The 18,999-nt window shown below is 49.4% G+C and overlaps 2 protein-coding genes across 5 annotated transcripts in view; both read right to left on the reverse strand.

Annotated features, from left to right (window-relative positions):
• FLYWCH1 (FLYWCH-type zinc finger 1) overlaps nt 1–4,982 on the reverse strand; it is a 36,445-nt gene extending 31,463 nt beyond the window's left edge. The window contains exon 1 of the mRNA XM_066275139.1: nt 4,918–4,982. The gene's annotated coding sequence lies outside the window, so the exon portion shown is untranslated. The remainder of the gene's footprint in view (nt 1–4,917) is intronic.
• Nucleotides 216–15,914, reverse strand: FLYWCH2 (FLYWCH family member 2). Of its 4 annotated transcripts, XM_066275160.1 has the most exons (6): nt 15,784–15,821; nt 4,918–5,019; nt 4,665–4,788; nt 3,640–3,812; nt 3,131–3,544; nt 216–1,516 (listed from the first exon to the last, which is right to left on the reverse strand). In XM_066275160.1, the coding sequence occupies exons 5-6, from the start codon at nt 3,459–3,461 to the stop codon at nt 1,422–1,424; spliced, it is 426 nt and encodes a 141-aa protein (XP_066131257.1). In that variant the 5' UTR covers nt 3,462–3,544; nt 3,640–3,812; nt 4,665–4,788; nt 4,918–5,019; nt 15,784–15,821; the 3' UTR covers nt 216–1,421. The 4 variants fall into 4 exon arrangements, with proteins under 4 accessions (XP_066131257.1, XP_066131258.1, XP_066131256.1 ...); XM_066275161.1 differs by lacking the exon at nt 3,640–3,812; XM_066275159.1 differs by lacking the exons at nt 3,640–3,812; nt 4,665–4,788.
• Nucleotides 15,915–18,999: the final 3,085 nt, after the last annotated feature.

Genomic DNA, 18,999 nt, shown 5'->3' on the forward strand with positions numbered 1-18,999 from the left:
TGGGTTAATCCTCTGACCTGCCCTGGAGGGACTGCCTGTACGTCCGACTGAGTGGCATGAAGTCACACCTTGCCTGCCCCACTCCTCACTTCTTCACTGCTGCTTCCCTGGTGGCACTCTACCACCATCAGACCCCGAGTAACTCCTCCTGCAGTCTTACTATCAGAAAAAAAACATCCCACCAGAAGATGACTTAGAACTGAGGAAAGGAAAAATTGGTGAGTAAGGGGAATCTATTTAAATATGGAATTAAGACAAAAGAACATCTCAAATTATGGTTACAGAATATAAACGTTACACACATGCTGTGAAAATAAAATAGCAAAGTGGAGAGCTGGCAAGAAAAACATGCTGAGTAACTCACTCTCCTAAGAGGAAGTCAATAAATACTGATTACATTTGGGAAATGTTATTTTAAAACATAAGACCTCTAAACTCTGCACATTAAAAATAAGCCATTTCCTTGTGCCCAGTGGCAGTTTTCAAAGAATGAAGACTACATGCGGTGAAGCAACTGAGGCTGAAACCTTTCCAGTGGGGACCTTTATGGGATGCTGACTTCCCATAAAGGGAGGGGAACGGTGTGTTTCTTCACCTCCTCCTTCAAACGGGGAAGAACCCAGGGTCTGGGAAGGGGCTCAGGTTCCTGGTCATCTATCTCAGACCCCAAACCACCTGGAAGAAACATCACAGGAGCATCACATACTTCTGTCAGGGTCCCCACTTCCAGACTGCAGTCCCATCCCCTCCTCAGCACAACTGGTCTGCCATGATGGCAGGGTCTCTCTGCAGGGGGCTCTCAGGCCCTTGAGGCTGCCTGGATGACCTGAGCCTCGAGGGGGTCCAGCAGGAGCAGGCTGAGGCTCCAGCACGGGATGGGCTCTGGAGAGAGAGTCAGGGAGGGGTTGAATCAGCTTCCTAGGAGGTCAGGGCTGGAGGTCCACTGCCACCTTTCAGACCAAGGCAGCAGGAAAGCGAACCTCAGAGACCCACCTAGCCTCTGGGCCAGGGGCTACTTTTCCAGGCTGAGGGCCTCTAGGGGTGTGAGGTCCTAGGGTATGGAGGCCCCCAAGAGCCCCCTTTCCCAGGTCTGAGACATAGCCCAGGCCAGGCAGCCCCGAGGAAGGGCCCGGTGAGGGCTGGCGTGGTGAGGGCTCCAGGTATGTTGGGGGGTTGGAGATGGACCTCAAAGGACCCAGAATCCTGGAATTTTTACAACCTGTTCCTGATGAGATCTAGCATATAGCTTATTTTATTCTGTTACGATTTATTTTTCTGCTTACAAAAGTAACTTACACTTGAGCTGAAAACCATTACACAACGTTGAAAGTGAAAATCAGCTGGGGACTGGGCCCCAGGTAGAAGTAGTCACAGCCAAGTTCACTGACCCATCAAGGACATTGTGTCTGCAGTTGTCAGGGTTACGGGGCCTTGCTGGGCCCCACAGAGGATTCCTTCCCGCCTGCTGCGGCACTGGGGGCCGGTCTTCCCGCCAACTTTTCATCTTCTTTTTCTTCTGGAAGACAAGGGGGTGGGTCAGGCTGGTGTCAGGAGAAGGGAAGAGCAGGGACTGGGCCCGGAGCACTCGGCCCACCAGGGGATGTCCTGGGGCACCACTGACCAACTTAGAGAAGTCATTGCCAACTCCAGGGAGATGCCCCCAAAGGCCACAGAGGCTGCTGAAGTCATTTTCAGGAAACTCTGGGCTATATTTGGGCTGAGTACTTGGGAAGCTGGAAGCTGCTGCTATTTCCACTGCCAGGCTTGGGACGAAGCAAGAGGTCGGGAAGTTGTAGATCAGGTATAGCGGGAAAGACAGGGGGGGGGGTGTTGACTGCCGGAGTGCCTGCCTTAGGGAGTCTGTAGGGCTGAGAGGCAGTCCTTGCTCTGCTCTCTCTCTCCCTCTGAGGAAGGGTGGCTTGGTCCTAATTCTCACAGCACTGTGCGGTGGGGCCCACCTGGGCAGATGCCTAAGCAGAGGTCTCAGACAGAGCGGAAAAGACCTCAGAGATGATCCAACCCACTGAGTTGAGTGGGAAGAACAGGCTCTGAGCTCGATGTCCCCCCTTCACCCTCTGCAGTGATCAGCTGCTGGTCTCACGGTGCTAACTCGGCCTCTCAGCTCTGCTTCCCAACAGGTCATGGGACAGCACCCTCTACCCCCTGGGCTGGCAGGAGTTAGCAGTTAGACACATGGAGGCACCTGAACCAGAGCTGGCTGGTAGAGGTGCTCACAGGGTGAGTTGGGCATGCTGCAGAGGAGTCTCCAGGCTCTGGGGAGAGGGGGACAGAGAGCAAGGGGTAACGCAGGTCCCCTGTGAGCTCCAGGCCTGTAGCTAGGGATGCCCCAATCTCAGGGGCCCTGAAGTCTCAGCCTTGGGGAAGCAGTAGGGCCGCCCCATGACTTCAGATTACTCACCACTAAACTTTCATCGATTGGGAGGGGTCCCCTGCACTGTCCAGCTACCAGAGGAAAACCAAGAGGCTTTGCTTTCCCTTCCCTGAGGCTGACTGCAAGGCCGAGTGCACTGACTGACTGACTCCAAGGGGCGCCTGTCCAGAGGCAGCAAACAGGGCCAATTGCTGTGCCTTTTATTTGTTCTATCTTCTTAGGGCACGACAGACCCCACCTCCCGCTGGGGAAAACCCCCCAGCTCATCTCCTTCCCAGACACTAGGCCTTCCCTTCCCTGGGCATCCCTCAGGATTCCAAGTTCCTCTCACCTGCACCGAGCCTAGTGGAGGTGGGGGTGGGGGGGTCTACTTGGGGCCTCAAACAGATTCTGGCACAGACACATGCACACACAGACCCCCAAACACATAAGAGCTGACATGGACAGAAATAGGCCCAGGGACGAGGACATACAAGGACACACACATAGACACCCCTTCCCAGGCAAATCCAGATGTAGACATAGAATGGATACACACGTGTGGAGGCTACAAACACGCAGAGATTTACACTGAGGTGTAACGTGGAGAGAGAGAATACAACCAGACATGTTCACAGCACAGGCACACTCTTTCCAGACCCAGCCTAGCCTGTGTCCCCTTGGCTGCCCAGGTATCAGGGGACTTCCAGCCCCAGGAAGACTTGCTCACAACTTTGCTTGCAGGGGCCAGGGCCTCACCTGTGTCCAGCTTCCTGCGTTTCTGTTCAGGCTCCTGGGGGGGTGCCTCAATGGCACGCTGGGCCTCAGGGTGGATCTTGAGGAGGGCCTTGGCCAGGGTGGTGGGACCGGGCACACCCAGAGACATGATGCAGTGCACTCCTCTGCGCTTGGCTGCGGCCACTTTGGCACTGTCTTTGGAGGCTGTCAGCAGGACCAGTTTGGAGAACTTCTTTGGCTTGCTGGGGGCTGCTAGGATGACATCTGTGCCTGGCTCAGGGGACTCAGGGGACGGCTCCTGGCCGGCCTTCACACTCTCACCCTCCTGTTCACTGGCCTCAGGCAGGGGCATGCTGGCACAGAAAGCCAGACCACAGTAGATGGATTTCTCCTCCTCTTCCCTGGCAAAGAACCTGGCAGTCCAAGGGCTCTATCCTATGAAAGGAAGCAAACCCCCATCAGGAAAGCCTGAACTCAGAACAGATCTGAGGTGCAGGTTGGGTAGATGAGGCACCAGAATGAGCAAGGACCTGAATAAAGCTGGAGCATCAGCCCAGGTGCTGAGGATAGCTCGGATGGTCCGAGTGTCAGCCTCAGGTGCTGAAGATAGCTCAGTTGATTCCAGCATCAGCCCCAGAAGGGAGTTGCCTGATGGATCCCATTCAGGGCGCATGTGGGAGTCTTTCTCTCCATAATCTCTCCTCTCACATAAATAATAATAATAATAATAATAAGTATATATATAAGAAAGAAAACAAGGTCCTCATTCATATGCAACATAATATCACATAAGAAAATAAAGATTAATATAAGCCTAGGTAGGCCTGACCAGGTGTTGGCACAGTGGACAGAGTGTTGGCCTGGGATGCAGAGGACCCAGGTTCAAAACCCTGAGGTCACTGGCTTGAGTGAGGGCTCCTGGCTTGAGTGCAGGCTCACCAGTTTGAGCATGGGGTCACCGGCTTGAGTGAAGGATCAGACATGATCCCACGATCGCTGGATTGCACCCAAAGGTTGCTGGCTTTTGAAGCCCAAGGTTGTTGGCTAGAGCCCAAGGTTGCTGGCTTGAGCAAGAGGTCACTTGGTCTGCTGTAGCCCCCGGGGTCAAGACACATATGAGAAAGCAATCAATGAACAACTAAGGTGCTGCAACGAAGAAGAACTGATGTTTCTCATCTCTCTCCCTTCCTGTCTGTCTGTCCCTATCTGCCCCTCTCTCTGTCTCTCTCAGTCCTGTCTTGGCAGCAGTAAGTCACCTCTCTCATTCAGCCCTCACTTTCCTTCCATGTAAAGTGTGCCCCCAAACAGAGCTCTTGGGGAGTTGATGGAGCATTAAGACACTGATAACTGAGTTACTACAAACCAAGGACCGTGGGTGCTCAGCACAGGGCAAAGTGTTTCATGGGTTTTTCCATTTAACCTCCCAGCCCAAGTCATGAAAGGTCATCATTCTTACTGACCCGGCTTCCAGATGAGCGCACTGAGGCACACCAGGGCAACCACACTCCCACAGCGGCAGAGCTGGGAGTCTAGGTGAGAGAGATCTGGAGCTCACCTCCAAACGGCACCCGGTGTACCCTGTCCAGGTAACAGTCACTGGTGTTCCTGAGCTCCAAGCATCTGAGACAAGCACTGGGGACAGGAGCTCTGACTTCCTGGTGACCTTTCACCCTGACACTCTGCAGGCCACAGAGGGAACCAACCCTGAGGGCGGGACTCTGTGCACTCCAACTAGACCCTGCCCCCCCACCTTAGACCGTAGGTTGGGGCCACCCAGAGCTCAGGAGGTACCCCATGGGAGCAGCGACCTTGTGCCTGAGCTGGTGCTGGCGCTGCCTCCGCTGGGAGGGGACGAGGCTGTGGAGTTGTCTGGAGAATCTGTGGTCACTGAGGGCTCCCTGGCTTCTGATCTAAAGAAGCAGAAAGGCTGTCTGGTTAGCTCAGTCATTTAAGAGTGTCATCCCAAAACAACAAGGTTGTGAGTTCGATCCTCAGTCAGAGCACACACCAGAAGGAACCAAAAAATGCTCAACTAAGTGGAACAACAAATGCTTCCCTTCCCCCTACCCTCTCCCTCCATTCCTCTCTTTGTCTCTCTAACAATTAATAAAAATTAAGCCCTGGCTGAATAGCTTGGTTGGTTGGAGCGTCATCCCAGAACATGGAAATTGCTGGTTTGATTTGTCTTTCTGTCTCTCTGCCTCTCTCAAAATAAAAAAAAAGGAGCAGCAAGGACAGACACTGGGGCGAACTGGTCTGAATAGCAAGGCCCTGAGGCATGAGCTTTGAGTGGTCTTTTTTGTTTAGGGTCAACTGGGTGGTAGACAAATGGCAGATCTTCCCAGTTTACAGTGTTAACCCAGAAACAAGGCTGCAGCCTGGGGAGACATCTTGTCTGCCCTGTCCATGACCCAGGAAGCAGTAAGGCCCACAGATGTTTACTTGCATCCCTGGACCTGTTTCTTCAGCTGGCTTTGTGGTTATCACTGTTTCCTTCTTCCTGTGTCCTCACAGGTCTTCCCTGTGTGTACCTCTGTCCTGGTATCTTCTTGTGAGGACTCTGACCATACTGGGTCAGGGCCTACCCAATATAACACGATTTACCCTTAATTACCTCTTTTTTTTTTTTTAAAGAGACAGAGAGAGAGTCAGAGAGAGGGATACACAGGGACAGACAGACAGAAAAAAACGAATAAAGCATCAATCATTAGTTTTTCGTTGAGCATTGCGACACCTTAGTTGTTCATTGATTGCTTTCTCATATGTGCCTTGACCGCAGGCCTTCAGCAGACTGAGTAACCCGTTGCTTGAGCCAGCGACCTTGGGTCCCAGCCGGTGAGCTTTTGCTCAAACCAGATGAGCCAGCGCTCAAGCTGGCAACCTCGGGGTCTCGAACCTGGGTCCTCGGCATCCCAGTCCAACGCTCTATCCACTGTGCCACCGCCTGGTCAGGCCGTAATTACCTCTTTAAATGCTTTGTCTCCAATACAGTCAGAATCTGAGGTTCTGAGGGTTAGGACTTCAACATATAAATTTGGAGGCAGGCACAATTCAGCACACAACAACATAGAACATGGTAAATGCCCAAGAAATCATAGCTCGTGGTATCTCTCCATCTTGATCCCAAACTTCCTAGCACATTCAAAGCATGAGTATGCTCCCAGGGGGTGAGAGCACGCAGGGCCCGCACATGAGACCAGGGGCTATCTGCTCTGTAAGAAGCCCTCATGCCAGCTGGATCTTAGCACCAATGCCATACAGCTCCAAAGGTTCTGCCTGTCAGCCAGGGGAGCCAGAACAGGCTTATATGGATTTTCTTCCCCTTTGATCATAATCCAAAAAAGTGAAAAATGCTTATAGAAACCACCTTCATCCAGGAGCTACCAGTTTGAAAACACATTCCTGCACAATAAACAGCTTCCCACACAGCTGAGACCCCACGCTTAAGTTCTCGGGATTTGGTTTTCTAACCAAAGAAAAGCAAGACATAGATTATTGAAAGTTTTTGAAATATTCAACTGAAAAAAGGTTATATAAAATACATTAAACAATAATTGTAAATCCACATAGTCCCAGCATCTATCACAAACTGCTTTCATTTATGCAGTTTCATACATATATTTTTTTCATAGTTACAAGCAGTGGTGGGATTCAGCCAGTTCATACCAGTTCGGCAGAACCGATACCTATTTTTTTTTTTTTTTTAGTTCGGCGAACCAGTTGTTAAAATGGCACTTATTATTTTTTTAAAGACTTTATTCATTTTAAAGAGAAGAGAGAGAGAGAGAGAGAGAGAAGGGAAGAGGAGCAGGAAGCATCAACTCCCATATATGCCAAGCTAGGGTTTCGAACTGGCGACCTCCGCATTCCAGGTTGATGCTTTATCCACTGTGCCACCACAGGTCAGGCCACCAAAATGGCACTTATAATTAGGGTTCTCTCTAAGGTGGGCACCTGAGCAGCTGCCCAATGTGGAAATCACAAATTTACATTCCTTACTCTTTTTTAACATTCATCTGTGCAACAGCATATTCTAAGTGTCCGTAGTGATGTTCATTCCATCCAGAGGTGAAAAAACTGCAAGTGAGGATGCCAATCAAGAAGCAATATGAGGCCCTGACCAGTTGGCTCAGTGGTAGAGCATTGGCCTGATATGTGGATGTTCTGGGTTCAATTCCGGGTTAGGGCACACAGGAAAAGGGCTCATCTGCTTTTCCACCCCTCCTCCTATTGCTTCTCTCTCTCTCTCTCTTCTCCTCCCCTCCTGCAGCTAAGGAACAATTGGAGCAAGTGGGCCTCTGGCACTGAGGACAGCTCCATGGCCTCCACTTCAGGTGCTAAGAAGATCTCGGTTGCTGAGCAACAGAGCTATGCCCCAGATGGGCAGAACACCACCCTCTAGTGGGCTTGCTGGGTAGATCCCTGTGTGGGTACATGCGGGAGTCTGTCTTGGCTTCCCCTCCTGTTACTAAAATTAAAAAACAAAAACAAAATAAAAAACAGCCCTGGCTGATAGACTCAGCAGTAGAGCATTGGCCTGGTGTGTGGATGTCCTGGGTACAATTCCCAGCCAGGGCACACAGGAGAAGCACCCATCTGTTTCTCTCCCCTCCCCCCTCTCTTTTCTTTCTATCTCTCTCTTCCCCTCCCCCAGCCAAGGCTCCATCGGAGCAAAGTTGGCCCAGGCGCTGAGGATGGCCCCATTGGCCTCTGCCTCAGGTGCTAGAATGGCTCCAGCTGCAATGAAACAACGCCCCAGATGGGCAGAGCATCACCTCCTGGTGGGTATGCCGGGTGGATCCCAGTCAGGCTCATGTGGGAGTCTGTCTCTCTGCCTCCCCACATCTCACTTCAGAAAAATACAAAAACAAAACAAAACAAAAACAAACAAACAAAAAACAAGATGCAATACAGAAATATCTTAACAGTTTTATTATCTTTTGTCAGGTATTATTTAATATTTTTAATTAATATTTTAAAACTCTTCCTTATAACGTAATCTAGTTCTGTGAACCTCTTTTGTTCTTATTTAAGTATTAAATATATGAAATAATAAACTACCTTTCAGTGTATCTTTTTTATAGTACTTAAAATGGTCATTAGGACAGAGAACCGGTTGTTAAATTATTTGAATCCCATCACTGATTACAAGCAAAACTTTCAAATAATTGTGTTTCCCGTTTTTTTCCACTTATAAAAGTAGACATCACCAGCTTACGGACCAGATGCAAAGGCCTTTTTTTTTATTTTAATTTTATTTTATTTATTCATTTTAGAGAGAAAGAGAGCGAGAGAGAGAGAAAGGGAGGAGCAGGAAGCATCAACTTCCATATGTGCCTTGACCAGGCAAGCCCAGGGTTTCGAACCAGCAACCTCAGCGTTCCAGTTCGATATTTTATCCACTGCGCCACCACAGGTCAGGCCGCAAAGGCCTTTATAAAGTGCCTGAGCACAACTTAATTCACCCCTGTAGTTGTGGAAAATTCAATTTAAAACTTAGGCAATGTATTCTGGAAGGCCACAAGATGAAGACATTGCTCCTTAAAATAAACCATTTTTCCAACAGAGAGAGAGAGAGAAAGCAAGAGGTAAAAAGGGATATAAGAAAGCTTTAAAGTGTTTATATTTGGTTTACACAAAAGCATTGTTAGAAAGTCCAACGAATGCTCTCTTCCGCAGCCCATACACTGTCAAGTCCAATGAACACCTTTAGCTGATCTTTTCTAGGCTAAACTATGCATTTCCCCAAAAAAAGACCAAGAACTTTGGTCCCTCTCCTGTGTCTTTCTCAAGCCCTTGTCTTTCCTTTCCTTTATTCTCTATTCCAGGCATATTTGTCATGCATTTACTAATTTTGTTTGACCCTGTACTTAACTTCAGAAGCGGGTGCTTTCTAGTCTGTTCTCAAAGAATTATAGAAAAAGACACTAAAGCCTACTAAGAAGTAATTTATCAAAATATTAGCAGAGGGGGAAATCAGGGATTTCATTTTTTGCTAATTTTCTTTTTAATTTAATTTATTTTTTTTTATTTTATTTTTCATTTTTCTGAAGCTGGAAACAGGGAGAGACAGTCAGACAGACTCTCGCATGCGCCCGGCCGGGATCCACCCGGCACGCCCACCAGGGGCAACGCTCTGCCCACCAGGGGGCGATGCTCTGCCCATCCTGGGTGTCGCCATGTTGCGACCAGAGCCACTCTAGCGCCTGAGGCAGAGGCCACAGAGCCATCCCCAGCGCCCAGGCCATCTTTGCTCCAATGGAGCCTTGGCTGCAGGAGGGGAAGAGAGAGACAGAGAGGAAAGCGCGGTGGAGGGGTGGAGAAGCAAATGGGCGCTTCTCCTGTGTGCCCTGGCCGGGAATCGAGCCCGGGTCCTCCACATGCTAGGCGGACGCTCTACCGCTGAGCCAACCGGCCAGGGCCTAATTTTATATTTTTTTAAAAGACTTTATTCAGTGGCCCTGGCCGGTTGGCTCAGTAGTAGAGTGTCGGCCTGGTGTGCAGAGGTCCCGGGTTCGATTCCCGGCCAGAGCACACAGGAGAAGCGCCCATCTGCTTCTCCACCCCTCCCCCCTCCTTCCTCTCTGTCTCTTTCTTCCCCTCCCGCAGCCGAGGCTCCATTGGAGCAAAGATGGCCCGGGCGCTGGGGATGACTCCTTGGCCTCTGCCCCAGGCGCTAGAGTGGCTCTGGTTGCAACTGAGCGACGCCCCAGAGGGGCAGAGCATTGCCCCCTGGTGGGCAGAGCGTGGCCCCTGGTGAGCGTGCTGGGTGGATCCCAGTTGGGCACGTGTGGGAGTCTGTGTGACTGCCTCCCCGTTTCCAACTTCAGAAAAATACAAAAAATAATAATAATAAATAAATAAAAATGACATGTTTACTGAGACGGTAATTTTCTTTTTAGTCCACTACTTAAAAACCAAGGTTCCAGATCTGGCCAGTTGGTTCAGTGGATAGAGTGGCCTGGCATGCGGACGTCCTGGGTTTGATCCCTGGTCAGGACACACATGAGAATGGACTGTCTGCTTCTCTTCCCCTCTTCCTCCCCCAGCTCTCCCTCTAACCCTCTCGCAGTAAGTGGTTTGACTGATTTGAGCATCAGCATACCACCCCCCCCCCCGGGGTGCTGAGGATAGCTTAATTGATTCCATCATCAGCCCCAGGCAGGTGCCAGGTGAATCCTGGTCCGGGCACATGCAGGAGTCTGTCTCTCTATCTCCCCTCCTCTCACATAAAATAATAATTAATAATAAGAAAACATGTTCCCCATTCTTACGCAACATAATGTCACATAAGAAAATAAAGATTAATATAATCAACTAAAATTTTAAATGAGTAAAATTAACTAGAGAGAGAGAGAGTGAGAACACTCTCTGCCCCTCTGGAACTCCTGTCCAGGATCAACATTAAAGTAACCTGCCCAGCCTGACCTGTGGTGGCGCAGTGAATAAAGCATCAACCTGGAACGCTGAGGTCACCAGTTCAAAACCCCGGGTTCGCCTGGCAAGGCACATACGGGAATTGATGCTTCTTGTTCCTCCCCCATTTCTCTCTGTCTCTCTATCTCTATCTCTTTCCTCTGTAAAATGAATAACTAAAAAAAAAAAATCTTTAAAAACAAAATTAAAAAAAAATAAAGTAACCTGCCTAGAGCTATGTCATTGGTCCTCAAGCTGGGACCTGAGTCAGGAACAATAATCCTATGACATCAGCCCATACCTCCAGAACTATATACCCCAACAACCTTCCTTCCAGGTATCACCATCAACCCGGCTCTGACCCTGGGAAGACTGAGGTTTGGAAAATTAAGTAAGTGGTCCGGGACAGCAGAGCTAGCGGGAGCCAAAACTTGAGCCCAGGCCAGGCTGGTCCAGAGCCAACGTTCCTTCCTTCGCCCTGAGCAGCTGAGGCTTCAAGTGAGAAACGCCAGTTCCAGTGGAAACAGCATCCAGGACTTGAGAGTAAGTCCCCAGGAAATAACCCAAAGAATAAAACACATACTTGTAAGTCCGCACTCACACAATAATTGAATGAATAAGTAAATAAATGGGGGAAGGCCTGACTAGGCAATGGCGCAGTGGATAGAGCATCGGACTAGAATGCGGAGGACCCAGGTTCGAGACCCCAAGGTCGCCAGCTTGAGCATGGGCTCATCTGGTTTGAGCAAAGCTCACCAGCTTGGACCCAAGGTCGCTGCCTTGAGCAAGGGGTTACTTGGTCTGCTGTAGCCCCATGGTCAAGGCACATATGAGAAAGCAATCAATGAAAAACTAAAGTGCCACAACAAAAAACTGATGATTGATGCTTCTCATCTCTCTGTGTTCCTGTCTGTCTATCCCTATCTATCCCTCTCTCTGACTCTTGCTCTGTCTCTGGAATAAGTAAATAAATAAATAAATGGGGGAGAAGGGACAAGTCATTCTTATGAAGAATTCCATAAAGTAATGACTTCCCCCTTCAGGAGGTGAACATTAAGTCTGACCCTTGCTGGGGGGAAAAGAATAGACTTTTCAACAAATGTTGAATGCTGAGACAACTAGATATCAAATACAAAGGAACAAAGATGAACCTGCTCCTCACATCATACACAAAAATTAACTCCAAATATCATAGACTTAACTGTAAGAGCTAGTTGTATAACTATTATTTATTTTTATTTTTTTATTAAGTGAGAGGCAGGAGGCAAGAAGGCAGTAACAGACTCCCACATGTGCCCTGCCTGGGATCTACCCAGCAAGGCCCCTACAGTGGGGTGCTCTGTCCATCTGGGGCCACTGCTACATTGCTCTGCAACTGGGCTATTTCAGCACCTGAGGTGAGGCCATGGAGCCATCCTCAGCACCCGGGATCAAACTGCTGGAACCATTCAAGCCATGGCTGCAGGAGGGATGGGGAAGAGGAGGGGAGAGGGGTGGAGAAGCAGATAATTGCTTCTGCTGTGTGCCCTGGCTGGGAATTGAACCCAGGAATTCCACATGCCAGGCAGATGCTCTACTGCTGAGCCAACCAGCCAGTGCTGTAAAACTCTTTTTTAAAAAAGGTAGCAGTCTGACCAGGTGGTGGTGCAGTGGATACAGCATTGGACTGGGCTGCAGAGGACCCAGGTTCAAAACCCCGAGGTCACCAGTTTGAGCACAGGCTCATCTGGTTTGAGCAAGGCTAATCGGCTTGAGCCCAAGGTCACTGGCTTGAGCAAGGGGTCACTCGGTCTGCTTCAGCCACCCAGTCAATAGCCCCCCACCCGTCAAGGCACATATGAGAAAGCAATCAATGAACAACTAAGGTGCCGCAACGAAGAATTGATGCTTCTCATCTCTCTCCCTTCCTGTCTGTCTGTCCCTATCTGTCCCTCTTTCTGTCTCTGTCACACACACAAAAAAAGGTAGCAGTAAATCTTCATGACCTTGGATTAGGCAAAGCTTTCTTCAAAATATAAGCAACCAAAAAAGAAACAGATAAATTGGAAAAAAATTTAAACTTTTGTAAATCAAAAGATACCATCCAGCCTGACATGTGGTGGCGCAGTGGATAAAGCTTCGACCTGGAAATGCTGAGGTCGCCAGTTCGAAACCCTGGGCTTGCCTGATCAAGGCACATATGGGAGTTGATGCTTCCAGCTCCTCCCCTCTTCTCTCTCTCTGTCTCTCCTCTCTCTCTCTATCTCTCTTTCTCTCCCTCTCCTCTCTAAAATGAAAAAATAAATAAATAAAGAAAGAACCAGCTCCTGGTTTTAAAGAAAAAAAAAAAAAAGATAGCATCCAGAAAGTGAAAAGATAACCCACAGAGCTCTGGCTGGGTGGCTCAGTTGGTTAGAGCATCGACCTGATAAATCAGGTTATAGGTTTGATCCTCTGTAAGGGCACAAAAAGAATCAAACAATAAATGCCTAAATAAGTGGAACAACAAATAAGTTTCACTCTTTCTCTCTATCTCTGTCTCCTTTTCTCCCTTCTTCTTTGTCTCTAAAAGCAATTAAAAAAAAAGATAACCCATAGAATAGGAGAACATTTTTGCAAATCATATATTTGATAAGGGGTTTGTATCTGGAATTTATAAACAACTCTAACTCAGTAATAAAAAAGACAAATAACCCAAATTAATAATGTGCAAAGGCTTTGAAGAGACCTATCTACAATGGCTAATAAGCACACAAGATGCTCAACATCATTCATCGTGAGTGAAATGCAGAACAAAACCACAATGAGGTACTACTTCACACCACTAAGGATGCGCACATTAGTTTCTTTTATGGATTCATCACAAGCATCTAGAAATTTATTTTCTAGGTGTAAAGGGAAGAGTTGAGAGGCAACTACTTTAAGTGTATATTTTGAAAATTAAATTTTTACTCAGTCAAAGCTCAATAAGTAACACCATTTTAAAAAGTGAAGCAGAGCCTGACCTGTGGTGGCGCAGTGGATAAAGCGTCAACCTAGAAACGCTGAGGTTGTCGGTTCAAAACCCTGGGCTTGCCTGGTCAAGGCACATATGGGAGTTGATGCTTCTTGCTCCTCCCCCTTCTCTCTCTCTCTTTCTCTTCCCTCTCTATAATGAATAAATAAAATCTTAAAAAAAAAAAAAGTGAAGCAGAAATGAATTTAAAACATCAAAAGGCTTAACACTGCCTGACCAGGCGGTGGCGCAGTGGATAGAGCGTCAGACTGAGATGCGGAAGGACCCAGGTTTGAGACCCTGAGGTCGCCAGCTTGAGCGTGGGTTCATCTGGTTTGAGCAAAAAGCTCACCAGCTTGGACCCAAGGTCATGACTCTAGCAAGAGGTTACTCGGTCTGCTGAAGGCCCGTGGTCAAGGCACATATGAGAAAGCAATCAATGAACAACTAAGGTGCTGCAACGAAGAATTGATGCTTCTCATCTCTCTCCATTCCTGTCTGTCTGTCCCTATCTATCCCTCTCTCTGACTCTCTTTCTGTCCCTATAAAAAAACAAAAAACAAAAAACAAAACAAAAAAAAAAGGCTTAACACTTACCCTACTTTGCTGGGTTTACACCCTCCCCCTAACTGTGTAATCTGGTGTTCCACATTGCTGTGGCCTCCCATCAGTCACTTCTCCCAACCAGCTCTCCTGACATTGAACTGCACAAAGGAGACCCAGAGTGTAAAGGTAGCTCAGTGTAAGCCCCGAATCACACAATGTTAAGAAGTGCAGGAGCCTCTGAGATATCACCAGGTCTTTGGGAAGGAGAATAGTGGTCCCCCTCAAATGTCTAGGCCCCAATTCTAGAACCTGTAAATGTATTATCTTACATGGCAAAAAGAAATTATGTTTTCAGGTGTAATTAAGGTTACTAAAGTAGGAGATTAGCTTGGATTATCCAGGTGGGTCCAATCACAAATACTGTATTCTAAAAAGCAGAAGAGAAAGGCAGAAGAGATAAGGATGCACTGATGGAAGCAGGGTCAGAGGATTGCAATGTGGCTGTAAAGATGGAGGGAGGGGGCCATGAGCCAAGGAATACTGGAGGCCACTTAGAAGCTGAAAAAGATCAAGAAATTGATTGTCTCTCCTAGAGCCCCAGGAAGGAATACCATCCTGCCCACACCTTGATTTTAACTCTGTGAGAGCTATATCAGACTTCTGAACTCCAGAACTGTAAGAGTGTAACAAAGCTATGTTGTTTTCAGCCATTAAATTTGTGGTAATTCGTTACTGAAGCAATAGAAAACAGAGAGGTCCAATCTCTTATTGGTGAGATTCTGAAAGCTGGGAGCCTTGCCTGGTGGCTGATGACAGATTAGCAGAATTACCTTCATAGGTATGGGAGAGAAGTACCATCAACATGCACCACCACCTGTGGCCTCAGCCATGAGGGCAAATCCCTTACCCTCTCTGGGCGAGTTTCACCTATGTAATGGGAATAGTGATGAATTTACCAAGGATTCTTAATAGGGTGAAGCAGTTGTTTTAAAAAGTTCCCAATGATATTGACAGGTGCCACCCCACCCCCCAATCTCTGCCCCATGTGGTTCACGGAGGGCTGTCACTGGATTGCTGGTGGGATAATGAGCCAATTTAGCTGTGAAAGTACATATCCTCACAGGGAGGTTTTTAAAGCAGCAGTGACCCAATAAAGGTCAAGAACTGCTACTCTATAGGATGCAGGGAAGAGCTTCCCCAACCTGCGAACCTCATGTCATGGCACCTCCTTTCCCCAATCACCATGGCTCGGAACATTAGTCACCTTTACTCCTCCTTATGTATTGTAATCTGTCATCAGACCTGTCTATGCTTCGCCCAAACGGCCCCAGCTCCGAGCCTCTCCAAACATTCGCATTGCATCTGACCAAGCTGCTTTGTGTTTGCCCGCCCCAGTATCTCACACCTCCGACTCTGCGGTCCCTGCGAAGACCTCTAGAGGGGCTGAGGATGGGTGCAGGGAGAGCAGGACTGGGTGTGGTCAAGGGAAGGCAGGCCAATGTGGGGCTCCCTGATTTAGGGTGTCTGTCGGGGCTCAGTCCCGGGGTCGGGTGGGCTGAGGGAAGGAGGAGGGAGGAGGAAGGAGGGGGACCGCGGATGAAAGACAAGGAAACGGCCTGAGCGCTCTTCCGTAGAGGCTGGGGAACCCCCAGGATACGAAGTCCTTAGGAACCCCGAAAGACCCCTGCTGGGGGTGCGTCCTCGCCATGAGACCCATCCCGCTGGGGCCCGTCCTTACCAGGCAGGCACTGGCCAGGAGGCGACCGCAGCGGGGACCTCCTCAGGCGACCGAGCTGCTGCTAGTCCCTTAGCTTCCGCGCCTGGGGCCCCCGCCTCGGTAGTGGCCGTCACCTCAAGCTAGGGTCACGGTGCAAGCATGCGCAGTAGTACCGCAGGGGCCCCATTCCTTGGGCAAACTCCGCTTTTCCAGGTCTTCCCGCAGCGGCGCCGAACTCACCAACCTAACCAATCCGCGCGCGGGGCCTCGGCGATTCTAAGCCTGGATGGCGTCCCAGCAATAAGCGAGTGGGTTTCACTGAGACCCCCTCCTCCAGGCCCCACAAAGATGTGACCCCGGATCCCTGCGGAGGAAGGCAGAGCATTTTTCTTTAAAGCCCTCGTTCATTCCAGAGTCTTTCCTGAGCGAGCAGAGGGCAGGTCTCGCCTTCAGCTCGCGGAAGCCGCTGGCTGTCTCAGCGCAGCATCCTCGACGGCGCAGCACCCCAGCGTTGGTCCCTCCCTCGCCCATCGGTCTGTCAGTCGCCCATACGTCCAGCATTCGATAACCGTCCATCCCATTCATCCAGCCATCGCCCCTCGGTCCCGAACACGTCCACTGTGTACAGCAGTCACCTTTCGCACAGCCACTGGACACTCATCATTCACTGTCCATCCTGTGCGGTGGGGACCGGGATACCAGTGTAGGAAGCTGCGGAGCGTCGTCGCTACTTTCCTGGACACTCGGCTGGTGGATGGCGTAGTAGCGCCAGCATTATCTTAACTGACGTCCGTCTTGCCCCTCAGGTATCCTGGGCGCTAGCCCCTGCGCGTGGCTGGGAAGCCCCGCCTTCCCTGCAGCCCCGCCTCCGCCCGGGGCTAGGCTCACTGCAACCCTCTCTCAGGTCACTGGACTCTTCCTTCCATTTGTTCCCCTTTGCTGGGCGGAGCCCAGTTTCTTCTGGCTGCACATCCTTGGTTCTTGCAGAGTGAAGATGCTGCTCCTGTCTAGGAACCCCTACGTTCCCCTGATGCCCCTTTTCTCTCCGTCCCTCTAGTTCAGGGGTCGGGAACCTTTTTGGCTGAGAGAGCTATGAACGCCACATATCTTAAAATGTAATTCCCCGAGAGCCATGCAATGACACGTGTACATTCGGCATTATCCAATAAAAATTTGGTGTTGTCCCGAAGGACAGCTGTGATTGGTTCCAGCCACCCGCAACCATGAACATGAGCGGTAGGAAATGAATGGATTGTAATACATGAGAATGTTTTATATTTTTAACGTTATTTTTTTTTTTATTAAAGATTTGTCTGTGAGCCAGATGCAGCCATCAAAAGAGCCACATCTAGCTCCTGAGCCATAGGTTCTCAACCCCTGCTCTAGTTGCTTTAAAGCTGCTCCCAGGCCTGACCAGTGGTGGCACTGTGGATACAGCGTAAACCTGGAAAGCTGAGATGGCTGGTTACTCCTGTCCAGGTAACAGTCACTGGTGTTCCTGAGCACCAAGCATCTGAGACAAGCACTGGGGACAGGAGCTCAGACTTCCTGGTGCCCTTTCATCCTGACACTCTGCAGGCCACAGAGGGAACCAGACCCTGAGGGCGGGACTCTGCACTCACAACTAGACCCTGCCCCCACCCTGGGAGGTTGGGGCCACCCAGAGCTCAGGAAATGCCAGGGCCCCCAGAGAGCAGCGACTTTGTGCCTGAGTTGGTGCTGGTGCTGCCTTGAGTGGGCAGGTATGGGGTTGTGGCATTGTCTGGGGAATCCGCGGTCACTGAGGGCTCCCTGGCTTCTGGTCTAAAGAAGAAGAAAGGACAGCTTACAGGGCCCAGGCTGGTCTAAAGACAAAGGTCCTGGGGCATCAGTTTCAAGTGGCCTTTTTTGTTTAAGGGCAACTGAAGGTGGGCAAATGGCAGGTCTTCCCAGTTTACAGTGTTAACCCAGAAACAAAGCTGCAGCAAGAAACATCTTGTCTGCCCTGTCTAGGATCCATCCCTGGACCTGTTTCTTCAGCTGGCTTTGTGGTTCTCACTATTTCCTTCTTCTTGTGTCCTCACAGGTCTTTCCTGTATGTATCTCTATCCTAGTATCTTTTTTTTTTTTTTTTGTATTTTTCTGAAGTGAAAAGCAGGGAGGCAGTCAGATTCCCACATGTACCCAACCAGGATCCACCTGGCATGCCCACTAGGGGGCGATGCTTGGCCCATCTGGGGCATTGCTCCATTGCAACTGGAGCCATTCTAGCGCCTGAGGCAAAGGCCATGGAGCCATCCTCAGTGCCCAGGCCAACTCCCTCCAATGGAGCCATGGCTGTGGGAGAGGAAGAGGGAGATTGAGAGAAAGGAGAGGGGCAAGGGTGGAGAAGCAGATGAGTGCTTCTCCTGTGTGCCCTGGCCGGGAATTGAAAAACCCAGGACCTCCACATGCTGGGCCGACATTCTACCACTGAACCAACCAGCCAGGGCTTGTATCCTAGCATCTTCTTGTAAGGACTCTAATCATACTGGATCAGGGCCTACCAAATATAACACAATTTACCCTTAATTAACCTCTTTAAAGACTCTGTCTCAGCCCTGGCTGGTTGGCTCAGCAGTAGAACATCAACCTGGCATGTGGAAGTCCTGGGTTCGAATCCCGTCAGAGCACACAGGAAAAGCAACCATCTGCTTCTCCACCCCTCCACCTTCTCTCTCTCTCTCTCTCTCTTTCTCTCCACTTCCCACAGCCATGGCTCAAATGGTTTGAGCAAAGTTGGCCTGGGCGCTGAGGATGGCTCCATGGCCTCTTCTCAGGTGCTAAAACAGTTCGGTTGCCAAGCAATGGAGCAGCAGTCCCAGATAGGCAGAGAACAGCTCAGGTAAAGGGCTTGTTGGGTGGATCCAGGTAGGAGCACATGTGGGAGTCTGTCTTGCTGCCTCCCACCTCTCAATTAATAATAATAATAATAATAATAATAATAATAAAAAGGTCCTATCTTGCCCTGGCAGGGTAGCTCAGTTTGTTAGAGCATTGGCCCAAAGCACAGATGTTGCCAGTTTAATCTCTGGTCAGGGCATATACAAGAACAGATTGATATTCTCATCTCTCCCACTCTTTCATTTTCTCTCTCTGAAATCCAAAAACTAAACATTAAAAAAAATAAAGGCTCGATCTCCAATACAGTCAGAATCTGAGGTCCTGAGGGTTAGGACTTCAACATATAAATTTGGAGGCAGGCACAATTCAGCACAC

The sequence above is a fragment of the Saccopteryx bilineata genome, chromosome 4 (genome assembly GCF_036850765.1).
Source record: "Saccopteryx bilineata isolate mSacBil1 chromosome 4, mSacBil1_pri_phased_curated, whole genome shotgun sequence".
NCBI lineage: Eukaryota > Metazoa > Chordata > Mammalia > Chiroptera > Emballonuridae > Saccopteryx > Saccopteryx bilineata.